Genomic DNA, 19439 nt, shown 5'->3' with positions numbered 1-19439 from the left:
CTCCAACATTTCATTTTGTATCACAACGTGATAATAGAAATAACACACACAGTAAATGTAATACGCTTGAATCGTTCCCAAACCATCCTCCCTTGCTCTGGCCTGTGGAAAAATTGTGTTCCATGAAACTGGTCCCTGATGCCAGAAAGGTTGGGAACCGCTGCTGTACCTCATTTTAAGAGCCTGTAGCCCCAGTCCTGTCTGATCTCCCCATGTGCCACATTCCCAGCCCTCGCTTTTCCTCCTGGTCCTGGGCCTCTATCCTCTGTCCCCCTTCTCAGCCTTGGCCTCTTGGGCCACAGAAACCCTCCGCAGTCCCCGCCCAGGGATTTGGACCACCCGGCAGCTGGGAAGGTAAGGAAAGGAATGGGGTATCTGTACTCTCTGTACCTTGACTTCCGCCAGAGAAGTTCCGTATTAGGAGTTGGAAGACCCAGTGTGTTTCCCGTCGAAACGTCAGTACAGCTAATGCTTATGCTGGAGTTGTACGAATCATCCTAGAGGCAGATTCAGTACTGAGCCGACTCTGGTCTGGGGTGGTAACCTCATCCTTGCAGGTTTATTTTCCCCATGGAAGGACATCCCAAATAATGACGTTTTAGAGCATGAGGTAGGGATGCTAACATTTCTAATTTAAGCTGTAGGCCCCAAATGTCTCATTGACAAAGTGAAGAAGAACTAGCAGGTGGGAGACGAGGTGGAGACCTTCCATTTCAAGGTCCACTAGGAGCCAATCTGGGCTTCCCTGGTGGATCAGATGTAAAGAATCTGCCTGCAATGTAGGAGACCTGGGTTCAATCCCTGGGTTGGGAAGATCCCCTGGAGAAAGGGTATGACTACCTCTCCAGTGTTCTTGCCTGGAGATCCCATGGATAGAGGAGCCTGGCGAGTTACAGTCCACAGGGTCACAAAGAGTCAGACTTGACTGAGCGACTATACTTTGACTTTTCAGGGACCAACCCCAGGGGAGCTTATGTTAGGAGCAGGCGGGGTTATGAGTAGTGAAGATGAAGTCTGACAAAAAACAGGAGGAGAAAGATCAGGGCAGCCTCGTTCCTGGCGGCGTGGAGAGGTGTGCCGCCAAGTTGTTCTTCCAGATTTGAGCCACTAGGCTCTGGAAGCCTTTGGGATGCTCTCACATTCTGTTGCCAATGGTCTCCCTTCTCTGGTACTCACTTTTTCTAATAGCTTTTGTGATCTTTTAATTTTTTTTTTTCCTTTGGGCAGTGTTGAAGCCAGTGGCTGAAGGCCAGACATGCTGAAATCTGAACTTGGTCTAGCATCAAGGCCTGACCCAGTATTTCAATTTGTGATCTTTCTTAGATGAAGTTGGTTGCTTGACCCATGGAATTTTAGAAGCGAACCAGTGTAGCCACAAATCCTACATCGGAGAGTACAATATAGTCTAGCCAAAGAATGCTTGTGTGGCTTTGCTCTAACGTTGCTTTAAAATTTTTTAAAAATCTTAAAAAGAATCCTAAAACTCTCCCTAATTGTTCTTTTCAACTGCAGTCCAGCATTTATGTTTTGTATTAACTTAATTTGCTCCAGATTTTAAGTGCAAAGCAGTCTCCTCCTCATTTGATTTTGGATTCACTGAAGTGCTTGCAGTTTTCTTGATTGGAGCTGAAAGTCAAATCATAGATGTGAGGCCATGACGAGAATCGTCTCTATGTATTTCAGCTTTATGTTTGTGTTGACGTCTGGCTCAGCACTTTACCTGCAACTGGAAAACACACCGAGGCTCTCTGTGAACTTGGTCCTTTGGTGGGGAAGGGCGGGAGGTGTTGTTCTTTTTTCATCCTCTCCGTCCATCCTTCCTTCCTTCCTTCTCCTTTTTGATTTTTCTTTTTCTCTTCCTTCCTCCTCTTGCTTTTTCCCTCGTGCAATTTGCTAAGCAGCCGCTAGTCAGCACTTAGAGCAGAGACCAGGAGGGTGGGAGTGTAGAGAATGAGGGCCTCCCATGGCTGGCACTGAAGCCTGTCCCAGTGGAGCTGCCCCCAAACCTCAGTATCCCGGGACCTGAACTGTCCGCATTGGAGTTTTCCATAGTCTTTGGGTTGTGGTTACAGGTAGTTCCTTAGAAAAGTGCTATATACATGTTACCAGTGCATGTCTAACCTCTTCCTACATGTCAGCATATTCTCACAAATCAGACAAACTGGCCCTGGAAAGAGGCCAGATGCACCAGTGGATGGCAGGTGGCAGTGTGGGGGGAGGTTTCTGACCTGGGATGCCCCTGGGAGAGCCCTCTCCCAGCCTTTCCAAGGGGAAAAACCAAATCCAGAAGGATGGGCCAAGTTCTGTGCAATTTTGCTTTGAACTGGCCCTTCGCTTTGCAGTTCAGTGTTTGTCTAGAACATTGAGGCGGTTGGAAGAAGCCTTGGGATTTTCTGTATGTCTGATCAGTTAGCCAGAGAGGTGGAGGGTGTTCACTATGATGGAACTGAAATGCTGACTTTGTGGCTCTGATGGAGAAGGCGCCAGCCTGCTCTTCCAACAGAAAGAAGAGCTCCAAAATCCTGGGCGTCGAGAGCACCCCTGAAATAATAAGGAGCTCTCTTTTCCTTGCAATTTACGTGTAGTCTGGCAGTGTCGCCTCACTCTGTGAGTTTATTCACTGACAGGGAAGAGGGTGGTGTTCCCGGAACAGTGCCTCACACAGCAGTGTTGCAAGATTCAACAAGAAACCACATATCAGTTGAACTACGGGGGTGGATCCGGCAAAGGATTTCAATAGTTGCTTATTCCTTCATTTAGTAAATATCTATTTGGCATGTCATAGAGACCAGAACCCTGTATGCAGGTCAAGAAACAATAGTTAGAACTGGACATGTAACAATGGACTGGTCCAAAATTGGGAAAGGAGTATGTCGAGGCTGTATATTGTCACCCTGCTTATTTAACTTACATGCAGAGTACATCAGGTGAAATGCCAGGCTGAGTGAATCCCAAGCTGGAATCAAGATTGTTGGGCGAAATATCAACAACCTCAGATATGCAGATGATACCAGTCTAATGGGAGAAAGTAAAGAAGAACTAAAGAGCCTCTTGATGAGGGTGAAAGAGGAGAGTGAGCGACAGAGGATGAAATGGTTGGATAGCATCATCAACTTGATGGATGTGAGTTTGAGCAAACGCCAGGAGACAGTGAGGGACAGGGAAGCCTGGCGTGCTGCAGTCCACGGGGTTGCAAAGAGTCAGACATGACTGAGCGAATGAACAACAACCAGAAAAAAAGACCAGGATTTTGCTTGAGGCTGGAAGATTTCAGGGGAGCACAGCAGACAGGCTCCCTGATTCCTTGTATTATTTAATATCATCATTTTTAAATACTCTTTGAGAATCAAAGTATCTCAAAGCAGAAGCATGGTGAAGAGCAGATGAGAAGAAAAGATTCCAGAAACTCAGAAGGACCTGGATCAAAGCAAAGAGCTGATTTGAAATATTTGCAAAGCCTTGTGGTATTTCCAAGAGTGAGAAACAGGCTGCCAGTGTTGGGTTTGAGTTTGGGATCTGGCAGCTTTCATCGATAAGCTGGATAGAAACCCAAAGTGTGATGCCAGATTGAGTCATTCACGATTTAAAATAATGTACCTGTGTTTAAGGCCATGTCTTTGTTTTCACCTCTGGAGTGTTTCTGCATCTTCCGAGGCTCCCTCGACAACCCCGCTGGTCCTGGGAGGAGTCAGTGTTAATTTCACCCATGTGATGCTGGCTGGAGCTGCCTCCTCTGTTGCTCCGGGCTCCTGTTGCTGCTCCAAATGCCAGCATGCGTGTTTGCTCTCTGCATTCCCTTCCTTAAAGCAAGAAGAGCAGAGAGGACCTGTGTCAGGGATCTCCAAAGGGACAGAACCCATAGGATGTGTCTGTACAGTAAATCCCGCACCTGTGAACGAGTTCCAGCCCCAGAGCATGTTCATTCGTCCAACAGAGTAAGCCTAGGTACCCCACTTTCACAGTAGGTTATACAGTACTGTACTCTGTGTGTTAGTTGCTCAGTCATGTCCAACTCTTTGTGACCCCATGGACTGTAGCCCGCCAGGCTCCTCTGTCCATGGGGATTCTCCCGGCAAGAATACTGGAGTGGGTTGCCATGCCCTCCTCAGGAGATCTTCCCAACCCGGGGATTGAACCTAGGTCTCTCACATTGCAGGTGGATTCTTAACCATCTGAGCCACCAGGGAAGCCCCTGTACAGTACTGTAATGGGTTTATAATACTTTTCATACCAATAATACATAAAAAACAAACATGAAAAATAAAGCACTTTTAACCTTCTAGTACTGTACCTTGAAAAGTACAATAGTACAGTACAAGGGCTGGCATACAGGGGCTGGCATCGTCTGAATTGGCAAGAAGAGTTACTGGCTGGAGGAGGGAGAGGAGGTGGGAGATGGTAGAGCTGAAGGATCGTCAGCAACAGGAGACGGAGGGCAGGCTGCAGTTTTCACTTGTGCCTGTCGTTGGAGGAACGCACGTTTGCATTTTTGAAAGCTTGCAACTTGAGGGTTTGTATGTAAGGGACCTACTATATCTATAGATATAGATAGATTTATTTTAAGGAATCAGTGCATGTGTTTGTGGGGCTGGTGCGTCTAAAATCTGCAGGGCAGACCAGTAGGCTGGAAACCCAGGGAGGGAGCGGGGAGTTGATGCTGCAGCTGGTGTCCACGGGCCATCTGGAGGCGGAATTCCTTCTTCCTCCCGAACCTCACTTTTCTCGTATGGCCTTCAACTGATGGGACGAGGCCCACCCAGACTGTGCAGAGTAACCTGCTTTACTCGAGGTCAGCGGACGTAAATGTTCGTCACATCTAACAAAGCACCTTTTCAGCCGTACTTGGTGTTGAGCCAACATCTAAGCCCTACGGCCTAGGCAACGTGCAAGCATAAACCATCCCAGAACCCAAGAACGTTTCCTCAGTCGTCTGCCCCTGGGTAGGGACCTGATCTCTGCAGACAGGCCTGGAGGGAATGTGGGGCCTCTGAGGATGCTGGCCTGGATAGCTAAAGAACTGAGTTATGTCCTGGTGTCTGGCTGGCTGAGCGGCACTAGGCCTGTTTCTTCTCTCTTATGTTTAGTTTCTTAGGACCACGTCACTAATTCTCTAGTCCCTCTCCTGGAGTTCTACCCCACTGGGCTCTTGTCAAGTAGGTGCTAATATTATTCCCACTTAAAAAAGGAGAAACTGCAATTTAGAGCAACAGAGCGATGTGTTTCAGGTTCCAAGTCTGATTAGAGGTGAAGCTGGAACTGCCTTTGGGTCTTTCGGGCCCCACCTCCGTACTCGTACTGGTCCCGGGTGCTCCTGCCGTGGGTCTGACCGAGGTCTTTTCATCCAGCCTGCCAGTGTTCAGCCCTTGGGTCCTACCAGACGCCCTGCAGCCCAGTGACTGGACAGTGTGAGTGCCGGCCAGGGATCACGGGACAGCAGTGCGACAGGTGTCTCTCGGGTGCCTCTGATTTCCCCTACTGCCAAGGTAGGGAAGACTGCAGATGGCTGGAGGGTGGGCTCCTCTCCACCTTGTGTGTGTGGCCAGCCTCCTAGAGAAGTCTGCAAAGCCTGCCAGACCCACTGCTGGTCACTGCTTCACTTTTGACCTAATCTGCCTGGTTCTTCCCCTTGTAACGTGAGATTGACTAAGGCAAGAAATTAATTAATTGTAAACTTCCCTGGTAGCTCAGACGGTAAAGCGTCTGTCTACAATGCGGGAGACCCAGGTTCGAGCCCTGGGTTGGGAAGATCCCCTGGAGAAGGAAATGGCAATCCACTCCAGTACTATTGCCTGGAGAATCCCATGGACAGAGGAGCCTGGTAGGCTACAGTCTAGGGGGTCGCAAAGAGTCGGACACGACTGAGCAACTTCAGTCAGTCAGTCAGTCAGTCAGACATAATTTTAGTACAGGTGGAGAGCAAGGGAGCTGTGATAATGAAAGAAGTAAGTCTTGGTTAACTAAAAAATGTACTTACAAATTCTATAACAGCTAGTGTGTTAGTCGCTCAGTCGTGTCCATGACTCCATGGACTGTAGCCCACCAGACTCCTCTGTCCATGGAATTCTCCAGGCAGGAACACTGGAGTGGGTTGCCATGCACTTCTCCAGGGGATCTTGCCTCGAACTCCAGTCTCCTACATTACAAGCAGATTCTTTACCTTCTGAGCCACCAGGGAAGCCTAGCATCGAATTGGACAAAAAAAAAAAAAAAACAAAAAAAAACCAAAAACAACTTTTTGTATAATACTGCCCTCTTCTGGATAATTCTAAGGATGTTCAAAATTCTTGACTCATTTATTTCCCCAGTCGCCTTTTCGTCATTTAGAAATGAACTTTTAGCAGGAGGCAGGGAAGAGAGTCACCTTTTTCAGTGACCAAAAGGGTGATTTGGGGATTAAGGACCACGAAGGCTATTAGAGGTGTCTTTTTCTGAATTATTGAGTTGGTCCAGAAGTTCTTTGGGGTTTTACCATAAGATGTTATAGAAAAACGCAAATAAACTTTTTGACCAACTGATGGGTGCAAAGACCTTGCCACCCACCTATCAAAAAATATCAATATAGATGCACTAGTTTTAAAAACAAGGAAAACTTAAAGAAAAAAACTTCAAAACATCAAAACAAAGGGACAAATGAACATTAAAGCTCCAGACATTTCTATACCATATAACTATTTATATATCATATCCAGGCTCCAGCAATGTCTGTGACCCAGCTGGAACTGTAGACTCCAGTTTGGTAAGTAGAAGATTGTTAAAGGGTTGCAGTTCTAACTATTATTCTGATATTTATTTGAGACTGACACATTTGTGAGCTTCCTGAAATTAAAAGTAAATTAAAATAAGACCTGAGGCTGAATTGCTTGAAGAGACTATTGCTCTTTTTCAAAGTGCATATATGATATTGTGATTTTGGTTTTGACCAAAAGAATACAGTTTACTTAAACTTTTTGTAGAATTGTAGAGTCCTAGTGTTTGTCTGAAGGCATTACCTCCCTAGAGACCTGCACATAAGCCTGACACAGATAATTAAAATTAAGAAAATCAAAGGCCAGTAAACGTTTAATTAAGCTGTCTGTGTACAGAGTAATTGTAGTCTATTTGATGTTACTCCAGGCACAGTGTTGTGGCATTCTGATTCATTTTCTAAGCACTTTAGAAATTGTCGTCTTAGCCTCAGAGCCTGCAAAGCTGGAACCCCAGGTTCTGGAGGGAAAGTGGGAGAAAGTTCTCTGTCCTCACTGTGGGACTTGATGATGTTTAAGCGAGGAGGTGACTCTTACATATTATAAACACGCTTGCAGATAAATCTAATTTCTACTGAATCTCACCAAGTTAAATGTTCAGATATTTTCTGTTTAGATTTATATCCACGTTGTAACAAAATCCACAAATAATGACAATGTTGTAAATAAGAATCATTAAAATTTTTTCTTGTGTACACACGTGGCAGGTTCATGTTGATGTATGGCAAAACCAATACAATATTGTAAAGAAATTAGCCTCCAATTTAAATAAATAAATTTAAATTAAAAAAATTTTTTATTCTGAATTTTCCAGTTTTGTTTTAAGCACATAGATGGATTCTGTGTATAACAAGTAAGTAAATAGTAAAACAAAAGCAATTAGCATATTGTTAAAATGAACTCAGTACTTTCACTCCCCCTGAATATACTTAATTTACTTTTCATGACCAAAATATATTTCTGTGACCAGCTTTTTCTCAGAATGCTTGTTTGGAAACCTCTTCATTCTAAGATGTCAGATAATTAATTTTCTTTTAAAGGGCCATTGCCAATGCAAGCTTCATGTTGAAAGTCCTTCGTGTAGCCTCTGCAAACCATTATATTGGAATCTGGCCAAAGAAAACCCTGATGGATGTTCAGGTAAGGTTTCCTATGTTCAGTGTTTTTAATATATTGTAACTTCCTCTTAATTTTCTCTATCTCAGTGACTCAGCTCACAAAAGAGCTATTGATTTAATCCATTCAGTTTGTTTGAAATTCTGTATAAATGTTTTGATGTTTCACCCCCTGACTTTTGGCATTTTCGAAATCTCAGCAAGGGATTTATATCCTGTTTCCCTATGTATCATGTTGTTTGTGGTGGCAGCTGCTTGATAAAATGGTTTTTCTGTCTTGTTTTTATAATCCACACTTTCCGGTTTCATTTTATTTTCATTTTATGTTTGGTTGGAAGCCAGGATAGAACTGAAAAACACCAAGCTAAAGATAGCTCAGTGGAGTGAATATTTTTCAATAGTATATATTTTCATGTAAGCATATCAGTAATAACCTTGACCTTAGAATCGAGTAAAAATCCCATGATGGTGCAGCTTTTGTCATTTATGAATGGTCATAAATGAACCAGTACTTCTTGTAGGTAGATGGTATTGATCCAGTTGTTGGGTTCTGCTGAGCTCAGGAAGCAATCCAGTTTTAGGCCTGATGGATCCAAACTGGAATTCTGTTGGAGCATGCTGGAAAGTCATTGCACCTGTATTATTACTAGTGTGTCCTGTACCTAGAGGCGGAACTGGCCTTTCTGTAACCTTGGTCCAAGAATGCTCTCTTCTCTTCCCAGAATGCCGATGCCACATGGCGGGAACCATGAGTGGAATTGGAGAGTGTGGGCAGGTAATGTGGGCCAATTTTTCCTGGGATGCTGGTAGAATATAGTAATAGTTAATTGTAGGATTTCTGCAGCAGGGGGTTAGTACCTCTTTAATTGTATACATGTGGCCATCTTCATGGGAATTTTCAGATCTTGGCTACCCTGCTTCGTAGGACAAAACAAGCCAGTTTGGAATCTTGAAGATTAGTAAATTCTGTGAAAAAGTAGTGAAAGTCGCTTAGTTGTGTCCAACTCTTTGCTACCCCATGGACTGTAGCCCACCAGGCTCCTTTGTCCATGGGATTTCCCAGGCAAGAATACTGGAGTGGGTTGCCATTCCCTTCTCCACGGGATCTTCTTGACCCAGGAATTGAACCTGGGTCTCCTGCATTGCGGGCGGATTCTTTACCATCTGAGCCACCAGGGAAGCCCAGCAAATTCTGTAATCTCACCAAATTTTGTCATCTGCTCATTGTTCTGCAGTTAGATGGTGACTGTCATTGTAAATCCCATGTTGGTGGCGATTCCTGTGACACATGCGAAGATGGATATTTTGCTTTGGAAAAGAGCAATTACTTTGGGTGTCAAGGTAAATTCTCCCAGGGGTTCCTGTGAAGGCAAAAATGTTGATGGGCAAAGACTGTCAGAGTAACCTTGCTTCCGAGTTCACTGTCTTCTTGCTGACTTTCTGATAGAATGGGACTGAAAAGTTCTGTCTAGGGAAATTGGCCAAAATTCCCTTAAGACGAGTAGTAAATTTCAGCCAGAGCCGCTTCCCCTTTTCTTCTAGCAGCACACTGTTGGGTCAATTATAAAAAAATCACAATTGGGGTGTGGGGGAGCCCTGGGGGAGATGGAAATAACATCAAGACTTAGTCATTTTAGAGATGTAAATAACATCTTGACTTAGTCATTTTAAAGATAAATTTGAAATATTAAAAAAGTTCACAGAAAATAATAATACCATGTTAAATAATACAATTGCAGGAGTGGTCACCCCACAAGGCCACTCTGATATCTTTCAAGCAGCCTCTCCTTAGCACCTGCTGTTTACAACATACTGTGTTGTGAAATCATGTTCAGCTCCTGAGCTGCTGTCACTTTACAGCAGAGTTGGAAGTGACCTACCAGTGCATCTCTGCTTTTCGGGTGGACTCTTGAGGGGAGGGAGGGCATGCCATCTTACTCTGGGATTTTCCTACAAATTTCAAATACCTCCTGGATGTAAGATGGCAAAGTCTGGAAAGGCTGAATCCAGCCTGGGGAAAGAAGGCAACCCGGGCTTCCTGGTTTCCACTCCTCATAGAGGGAGGGAAGGCCTCCAGCCTGGAGATGCTGTGATGGGTGACCCCAGCCGTTTCCCGATTCTCAGGGTGTCGGTGTGACATCGGTGGAGCCGTCACGCCTGTATGCAGCGGGCCCTCCGGAGTCTGCCAGTGCCGAGAGCACGTCGTGGGGAAGTCCTGCCAGCGGTGAGTCCTCAGGGAGAGGCCTTTGTGTTCTGATGTTGTGAAGACTTTCTCAGCATCCTGTCTGTGCTGACGGTCCTGGGGAGAGAGAGGCGGTCCCACAGTGAGAGAGCAGGAGATGAAGCTGTGCTGTTATTTGCAGCCTGGATGCTCCTCTGTGAGTCCAGTTAAGAGACTTCCCTGGTGGTCCAGTGGTTACAACTTCGCCTTCCAAAGCAAGGGGTATGGGCTCGATCCCTGGTCAGAGAGCTAAGATCCCACATGCCTCACAGCCAAAAAAACCAAAGCATAAAACAGAAGCAATATTGTAGCAAATTCTGTAAAGACTTTAAGAAAGGTCTACATCAAAAAATAATCTCTTTTTTTAAAAACGCAGGAGGTATAAAGCTCTAAAATAATGCCACTTGGCAGATCACAGAGTAGCCTCACCGGAAAGTTCCCAGAGGGGCAGAAAGCCAGGTGGGCGAGTCTTGGGCTGGAGGAAGCAGGTGGGTTCTCATGGGTGAACATCCCATGTGAACTCCCAACCTGGAGGAGCCTGGCACTTGCACCTTCTGCTGCTTTTTCAGGACCCATGACTGTGGGGCTTGGGTGCTGGGAGGGTAAGACAGCTTTAGGAATGGAAGGAAGTCCTCTGTCTCATGCGGAAGCAAATCACAGTGAATGAAAGGAGCAAGGGAGCCAAGTGGAAACTGAGGTCCCAGAGGGACTATGGCGGGTATGATGCGTGCAGCCTCTGTCCTGATTGTTTAGCAGTTTCTGTATTTATCTGAAACCATGATCCATCCATAAGTGTCCCTCTGTGGAGGGAGGAAAAGTCTAATTTTTAATATGCCGACTTTGAATCATTTGCTGAAACTCTTGTGACATGCAGTGTCTTCTAAGTCTCATCTTCACTGTTTCTGCCTTTTCACCAGGTTAATAAAGAGATCTTTAATGTAGTCAAGTGAACCGTCTTATTTATTGATAGAATGGAACATCTCTCCTTTTCCTTGATGTTCCCAGCATTTGCATTCTCAGGCTCAGAGCTGCTCAGCTGTGCTTTCTCCTGCTCTTCCTAAATAAATGGTGGTCATAGGGGTTCATAATAAAATGAGTGTGAAGAAGGGCACATCTGTAGTTTCGTCTTCCAGTAGACCAGCAAGGCTCACGATGGAAGAGAGGAACTTTGTGAATTGGCTCAGAAACATTTTCCACCCGTGTTTTGCTTCTTTCCTCCCTCCTGTTGATAAAGTGAGCTTTCCCCCTATTTAACCAGCAGGAGTGTTTTCTCCTTCCTACTAGGTAGGTGATTGGCTAACTTGGAAGTTGAAGTAATGCATCAGAATAAATTACCCAAATTTTCCTGAGGCCAAAATACTGACATTACAGTCAATACATATACACATGTGTTGTGTTGTGTTAAGTCACTTCATTTGTGTCCGACTTTTTCCAACCCCGTGGACTCTAACCCACCGGTCTCCTCTGTCCATGGAATTCTCCAGGCAAGAATACTGGAGTGGGTTGCCATGCCTTCCTCCAGGGAATCTTCTTGATGGACGGATTGAACCCACCTCTCTTATGTCTCCCGCCTTGGCAGGCGGATCCTTTACCACTAGTGCCACCTGGGAAGCTCCATATACCTATGGGATTTAAATTGTCCTTTGATTTAGTAGTGAATAATACTGAAACAAAAGGTTAGCAAACCAGAAATGTAAATGCCACACCACCTTTCTTCCAGGTTGATAAGTATTGCATCTTTTTGCCCTCAGTTCCTCCAAATGTTTGTTTATAATCTGCATTTTTAGTTTTCCCTACACGTTTAGAAAGCATTCACATTCACTTTGTTTTCTAAAGTTTTTGTGATAATGTAATATGTATTCACTGTAAAATTTTAAGGAGTACCTGAAGGTAGAAAGGCAAAGGGAAGTCTTCATTCTACCACCCAGAGATAACACCTTTTAATATTTTTTTTCGTATTGTTCTGGGCTTTTTCTATGAATAAAAATTAGTATTGAATTTGTTTCATGTAATTTATATCAATATCTTCACATGATATCATGAACATTTTCCATTGTAATTAAGTAGTGTTAAAATATTAATGGTTACATAATATTTTAAAATTTCTTTGATGATTTCATAATTGTACATTTGTATTGTTTCCAAGATTTTCACTATTATAGACATTCTTTTATGTTAATTTTTGACCCTATAAAGTCATTCTTTAGAAAATATTCCCCAAGGTAGAATTACTAGGTCAATGAGAATGAACATTTTTAGGGCTCTTCATAAATTAGCTCCAATGAAATTGTAAGCACTCCTAATTCTACTTGCAGTATAGGAGCAGACCTTTAATTTTCCTTGACTAATTGGTCTTTATGGTTTTAAATCCATCAACACCTATTAGCTTGGGACTGGATTGTCAAAATCCTACCATTCTGAAGGGCTTAAAGTTGTTTGAATATAGAATGTCATAGAAGGTTTAGAAAATTTTGGTTTTGTTTTTTAACTTTTCTCATGTGGCATGTGGAATCTTAGTTCCTCAGTCAAGGGTGGAACCCATATCCCCTGCAATGGAAGTGTGGAGTCTTAACCACTGGGCTACCAGGGAAGTCCCAAGTTAGAGTAATTTTGATCCTTCTCTGTGGTTACCAGTATTGGACTCCTGAGTCCATTTATAGGCGTAAAATAAGAGAAGACAAGGCATAGAAAAGTCATTCTAATGATCAAAACATAAATGTGTATGTAGAGAAAATGTATTTAACTTCTAATCTCAGCTTAGGAAAGTATTTGTCATAATGTAATATGTATTCACGGTAAAATTTCACTGTTGTGTTCACTATTATATCTATGCTGCTTAGCAACAGTGCTTGGCAAGACATTCAGTTCAGTTCAGTTCAGTTCAATTTCTCAGTCGTGTCCGACTCTTTGTGACCCCATGAACCACAGCACGCCAGTCCTCCCTGTCCATCACCAACTCCCGGAGTTTACCCAAACTCATGTCCATTGAGTCAGTGATGCCATCCAACCATCTCATCCTCTGTCATCCTCTTCTCCAGCCCTCAATCTTTCCCAGCATCAGGGTCTTTTCAAATGAGTCAGCTCTTTGCATCAGGTGGCCAAAGTATTGGAGTTTCAGCTTCAACATCAGTCCTTCCAATGATCATCCAGGACTTATCTCCTTTAGGATAGACTGGTTGGATTTCCTTGCAGAGACATTAATATTTATGTAATCAGTGAATGTGAGTATATAAATGAATGAATTTATGGCAAATAATCCAGTTTGACTTTGCTAAATGGTTGGTAACCATTTAGAACATTTCAGAGGATGCCGTCATTGGATTGTTCTTAATTATTTTCTCTAACTGGAATGAATAGGAGTCGGATGTATTTTTTGTGAATGTTTACATGAAGCAATAGTTTAGAGAAAAAGCAGGGGGCCTCCCACCCTTGTCCATATTTAATGTGTTCTGTTAATTATGGGGAGTTCTTTTAGTGCCACCTACTAGGATTAAAGGATATTTGGGTTATCAATGAACCTCACTTCACTACATGCGCGTTTACTTTTTGTTTATAAAAGGCCTGAAAACAACTACTATTTTCCGGATTTGCATCACATGAAGTACGAGATTGAAGACGGCACTACACCCAGTGGAAGAGCACTTCGGTTTGGGTTTGATCCCCTGGAATTTCCAGAGTTCAGCTGGAGGGGATACGCTCAGATGACTCCGGTGCAGGTAAGCAGCCAAGGGGACCCGCCTCAGGGCAGAGCTGCCCAGGCGTTTGCCCACAGCTCTCTCAGAGGGTCCCACAAGAGGTGGACTCTTCCCAAAACTGACTCCAGAATTCTTGTTCTGCGGAGTATGGATGGGGCTCCGGCTAAGGTTGGAGTTTTTGTTAAGCGTATATATCGACTTCACAGCTTACTGTTACTTTAATTTGGTCACCAAATCAGAAAATGAAGCGATTAAAGATGGTGTTTATCCCTGGAGACTTTTTAAAAAATTGTGTAACTTTTACATTTCAGCATAATAAAAATAATTCTTAAAAGTAACACAGACTATTGTCTAAAAAGTTTACAGCACATACAAAGGTAAGAGAAAAGCCACAAGTGAGAAAGGTTTTCTTCAACACTTAAAAAAAAAAAAGAAATCATCAAATAAAATAAACAATGTACAAAATAAGCAATGTTTGAGGAGATAATCCCTTAAAGCAAAGAAATTTTCACAAACCTGCTTCTCTTTATTCTGACTGTATAAATTTAGGTGCTGCTAAACATAAATTGTATCCTATTGTGTGTCTAATATGTTGACTGTCAGCTCCATTCTTCTGATAAGAAGTTTCCCAGGGACTTCCCTGACTGTCCAGTGGCTAAGACACTGCACTTCTGCTGCAGGGGGATAGGGTTCAAGCCCTGGTCGGGGAACTAAGATCCTGCATGCTTTGAGGTGTGGCAAAAAAAAAAATTTTTTTTTTAATTAAAAAGAAGTTTCCCAAATGAGATTAGGCTCTATTTTAACATGAGAGACCTTTTTCATTAAGGCCATTTGTGGAGAGTAAAAATGGGTTGACAAATAATGCTAATAAAACCTGTTTTGCTGATTTTTGACTAATATTAAAAAAAATTTTTTTAACTCTGAATTACTATATGAACATAAACTAAGATAAAGGAGGAGTTGCAGTCAGTGCTATTCCATTTTTCTTTCCATATTTCTCCTTTCCTTCAGTCCTGTCTACTGTATGCATTTCTTTTGGCTTTGCAGTGGAATAATTAAGGAATTTACACATTGCCTGTTTGCCTTTGGAATTTATACAACATTTGTAACATTTCTGTATAGTCATTGAGTAGTTTTGTTCTTAGAATTTCTCTTTGAGGTTGTTCTCTTTAAGCTGTTGCTTAGTGGAGAAATTGAGAATCAAGAGGCAAGTTGATGATAATTGTAAGTCAGTATGCGTTGCAACCAGGAGTTTGCAAGCCACAGCTGAAGTTCCCGTGTGCCGCGACTAAGACCTGGCATAACTAGATAGGTAGATAGACAGATAGATAAAATAACTTAAAAAATCAGACAGCTCTTAGAGAAACAGGGATGGGCTCACAGTTCCCTAGGAGCCCTCATTGATTCTAATGTTGCTACTCGCCTGGCAAAGTCCCCTATCTAGGTTGCCTTTCTGTAATAGTACCTAGCGATCTTAGACACTTCACTGTTTACTGTTTTCCCCAAATATAGCAATTCTTTGGTTCCTTCCTCTTACTCCGTTGTTCAGAAAAAGGCAGTGAATTCCACTGAGTCATAATAGGATGTGAGTGGAGTGACTAAGAGCCCAGTTAAAGTATATACCTCCTCCCAGGTATTTGCAGTTTGAAAGAATAGCTGGTTAACACAAAAGAATTAATTTCTAATGATGGATTTTTCTGTTAGTATGTTTAGTTAGAGAACTTGGGTGGTGTTGCCTGGAATCAACACTTACTTTACTCTGCCCTTAATACATTCTTGCATTATTATTTTCTAGTGTGGAATTAACCCTTAAAGATGTGAAAATGAAAGTGTTAATCCCTCACTCTTTGGGACCTCACAGACTGTAGCTCACCAGGCTCCTCTGTCCATGGGATTCTCCAGGCAAGAATACTGGAGTGGGTAGCCATTTCCTTCTCCAGGGGATCTTCCTGACCCAGCGGTCAAACCTGGGTCTCCTGCATTGCAGGCAGATTCTTTACCATCTGAGCCACCAGGGAAGCCCTAGAATCAACCCTTAAAGATGAATTCCATCAAATTGTGAGGGCCATGAAGATCCTCAGGGGGTGGGTTGGCTGCCACCCCTTCTCCCAGAGCAAGGGATTCTACTTAGCACCAGTCTTTACTCAACAAAAATGTCTCACTCAACAAAAATCCCCTTCATTTCAACCAAAGGAGCTGAAGGAACTAAAGAACTACTGATTTAGAGATTTCCATGTTTCATGAACTTTCCTTGGGATGCAGCTAGATCTGGACATGTGGTCTGTGGTTCAGAATTGAAGTAGTCTAGACTCTCCTTCAAGGTCACGGGCACAGCAACACTTACACAGCATTGTATGAGGACCACGGACCTGGGGACCAGCAGAACTCCTGTCCCCAGCAGAGAGCCCGTGTTTTTCTCCAATAGGGATTGAGATAAATTCCATATTATTTAGCAGGTGTATTTTAGTTAGCTCCAGATCTCATCCTCTCCTTGGGCTTCCTTGCTGGCTCAGATGGTACAGAATCTGTCTGCAGTTCAGGGGATCCGGGTTTGATCCCTGAGTCTGGAAGATCCCCTGGAGAAGGGGGTGGCTACCCAGTTCAGTATTCATGCCTGGAACATCCCATGGACAGAGGAGCCTGGTGGGCTATAGTCCATAGGCTCACAAAGAGTCAGACACTACTGAACAACTAACACTCACTTTTTCACAGCCTCTCTTTAGCCTCTACTGGTTTCTGTGACTGTTTCAAGTGTGATGTATGTGAAGTAGACCCTGGAGTTGTCTCTCCTGATGGGGCTGGTGGTGTTCTCTAACATACTCTCTTTTCCTTCTCCTCTGTCTTTTTATTTCTCCCAGCCAGTGGTGGTTGCCCCGTCACTGTGGCTTTTCCTAAACTAATTCATCTAACCTTCTGCTCTGCATGCCTGATTGCTAAAAGGTCAAAAGAGGAGCTTGGTTGCTGAGGGGAGTGTGTTTTCACTGTGACTTTAATTGTAAGTGATTTTAATCGATTGGCTGACTTGCCTGTTTTCATCTTTCACGGAGTTAGTCACTTGGTGCGTGTTGAGTGGGTGTGCATGTGGTGTTATTTGAGTGTGTGTGTATGTGTTTGAGTGTGTGTGTGTGTGTGTGTGGGTGTGTGGGTGTGTATAGTGAAGCCCAGTAGTGAAACTTTTGAATAAAGTCACTGTCTGGCTAACATTTCTTTTAACCAGTTGTCTCTTCTATACTTTATGGGTTTTTGGTATTTTTCAGAATGAAGTAAGAATCATGTTAAATGTGGGGAAGTCAAGTCTCTCCTTGTTTCATGTTGTTCTAAGATATATGAACCCTGGAACTGAAGCAGTATCTGGTCGTATAACTATTTATCCATCCTGGGCTAAGGCAGGTGAGTAAATTTTCAAGCTGCTTTTGGATGAGGTGATTTATTAGTGAAACATTTTCTCCAATTTTCGCAAAGTTGACCTCTTCAGAAAACGTGAAGACTGCAATAATTGGGACACTTATGCTCTGTCCTTTGTACCTTTCCTGTGTCTAAACGCATGTTTAAGTTGTGCTATTAAATTTGTTATTAACTGTCATTTAAAAAATCAGTATAACAGTCTGTGTACCCTGGCTGAACCCCATGGGATATCACATCACCACAGGGCAAAGCTAATTTATAGCTCGTTCAGGTAAATTGGGTGTCACTTTGCAGAATTACTTGAGAGGCCTTGGCCTCCTGCCCTAAATTCTCCCACTGTTTCAGGCAAACCAAGTAATTCAAGGAGAAAGGGGTGAGGATAGGAGTTTTTAAGACGAATGTGGTAGGGACTTCCCTGGAGGTCCAGTGGTTAAAACTGCACTTCCACTGCAGAGGACAGGGGTTCAATCCCTGGTCAGGGAACTAAGATCCCACACGTGGTATGGCATGGCCAAAATATAAATAAATAAATAATATGCTTTGAAAAGGATGAATGTGGCAAAGCCTGAAGCCCAAGAGGGCTGCGGAGAGGAGCATGCCAATCTCATTTAGGGGTGAGAGATTCCTGAGGACAGAGGAGGGACCCAGTCAGAGGGCAGGCCTCACCACAGTCAGAGATGAGGACTGAACATGTGTTCTGCAGGGGGTGAGGGCTTCTCTTGGTCCTGGAAACAGATTCCAGGAATATACTAGTATGAATTCCACAGGGACACAAAATGGCACCAGTGGAAATTTAATTTAGGATGGAAATTTAAGCGTCTTCATTGAGTATCCACGACAGATTGGGACTTGGGGTAAGAAGTGATGTTCCTATGTTGTGTCAGTCAAGCTTGTAAGGCTGGAGGTGGATTTGTTGTTGTTTAGTTGCTAAGTCATGTCCGACTCTTTGCGACCCCATAGACCCTAGTGCATCAGTCTCCCCTGTCCATGAAATTCTCCAGGCAAGAATACTGGGGTGGGTTGCCATTTCCTTCTCCAGGGGATCTTCTCCACCCAGGGATGGAACCCGTGTTTCCTCCACTGGCAGGCAGTTGTTCACCACTGAGCCACCAGGGAAGCCTAGAGGTTGATTCAGAGTAACTAATAGGAAGAATTGGCAAGCTTGCTTTATTATTTCAAGAATACTCCAGCATCCATTTCCTCACATGATGAGAATTTTGAGAACTGAAGAGGGCTGAGGAAACAGCTGAGAGGTGTAGTAAATTTTCTAAGCACACAGCTAATCTCTGTGGACAAGTCCCAGTCTCCAGACCCCAAACTCTTATGGACCCACTGCCTTCCCAGTGACAGCGTCATCAGCAGTTTGTCCTCTGTTGACTCAAACAGTTAGAATCCGCTGTGTCTTGTTTTCTTGTGCTTTGGGACACCTTTCCTAAGCCCCCACGTCTGAGTCAGGAGCCCAGTTGTATATTCCTTAGTGACCTGCTTCCCAGGTGGCGCTAGTGGTAAAGAACCCACCTGCCAGTGCAGGAGACTTAGGAGATACAGGTTTGATTCTTGGGTCAGGAACATCCCCTAGAGGAGGGCATGGCAACCCACTCCATTATTCTGGCCTGGAGAGTCCCATGGACAGAAGAGCCTGGTGGGCTACAGTCCACTCAATCGCAGAAAGTCAGACACGACTGAGCAGTTGAGCACACATCAATAGAAATTTTAAAAATTCAATTACATATAAAGAAAAGGAAAAAATAGTTTAATATCTATGTAATATATTGAATACTTACTATGTGCAACAAACTTTTCTAAGCAGTTTGCATGTCTTCATATATTTAATAAATTTTAAAATGACTCACAATCACAGCATAGATAGCCACTGCTAATATCTTATCAATACGTTGCTAGTCTGTTTTATAAATAGGCATATGCATTCATGCTGTTGTTGAAGATAAGATCAGTAAATCTGATCAGTTCGTATGATCAGGGAAGCATCTGAAAGTTTCTCAGATGTAAACTGAATGTTTTAAGTTGAATATCTAAAATCAGAACACTGACTGCTCAAAAGATGCCCTAAGCAATTCTTTTCATTTCTGATAGGTGCTGCTCAAAGCAAAGAGATCAGATTCCAGCCGAGTAAGGAGCCAGCCTTTGTCACCGTACCTGGAAATGGTCTTGCAGACCCGTTTTCAATTGTACCAGGGACATGGATTGCTTGCATTAAAGTGGAGGGAGTCCTGCTGGTAAGAGGGGGTTCTGAGTGGTG

At 43.4% G+C, this 19439-nt stretch overlaps 1 protein-coding gene across 5 annotated transcripts in view; it reads left to right on the top strand.

Moving 5' to 3' along the window:
- The window catches only part of LAMA3 (laminin subunit alpha 3), a 253384-nt gene that overhangs the window by 94637 nt on the left and 139308 nt on the right, over nt 1-19439 (top strand). For 4 of the 5 annotated variants that reach the window (XM_042239547.2, XM_060405225.1, XM_060405224.1 and 1 more), the window contains 9 exons: nt 5346-5483; nt 6690-6736; nt 7784-7883; nt 8581-8633; nt 9094-9199; nt 9983-10082; nt 13639-13795; nt 17032-17164; nt 19274-19416. In XM_042239547.2, the coding sequence (XP_042095481.1) occupies nt 5346-5483; nt 6690-6736; nt 7784-7883; nt 8581-8633; nt 9094-9199; nt 9983-10082; nt 13639-13795; nt 17032-17164; nt 19274-19416 (977 nt within the window). Of the gene's footprint in view, nt 1-5345; nt 5484-6689; nt 6737-7783; nt 7884-8580; nt 8634-9093; nt 9200-9982; nt 10083-13638; nt 13796-17031; nt 17165-19273; nt 19417-19439 lie in introns of those variants that run through there. The other variant, XM_042239549.2, reaches the window with a different exon arrangement.

This window comes from Ovis aries, chromosome 23, assembly GCF_016772045.2.
Source record: "Ovis aries strain OAR_USU_Benz2616 breed Rambouillet chromosome 23, ARS-UI_Ramb_v3.0, whole genome shotgun sequence".
Lineage (NCBI taxonomy): Eukaryota > Metazoa > Chordata > Mammalia > Artiodactyla > Bovidae > Ovis > Ovis aries.
This window is presented reverse-complemented; position numbering and strand designations above follow the sequence as displayed.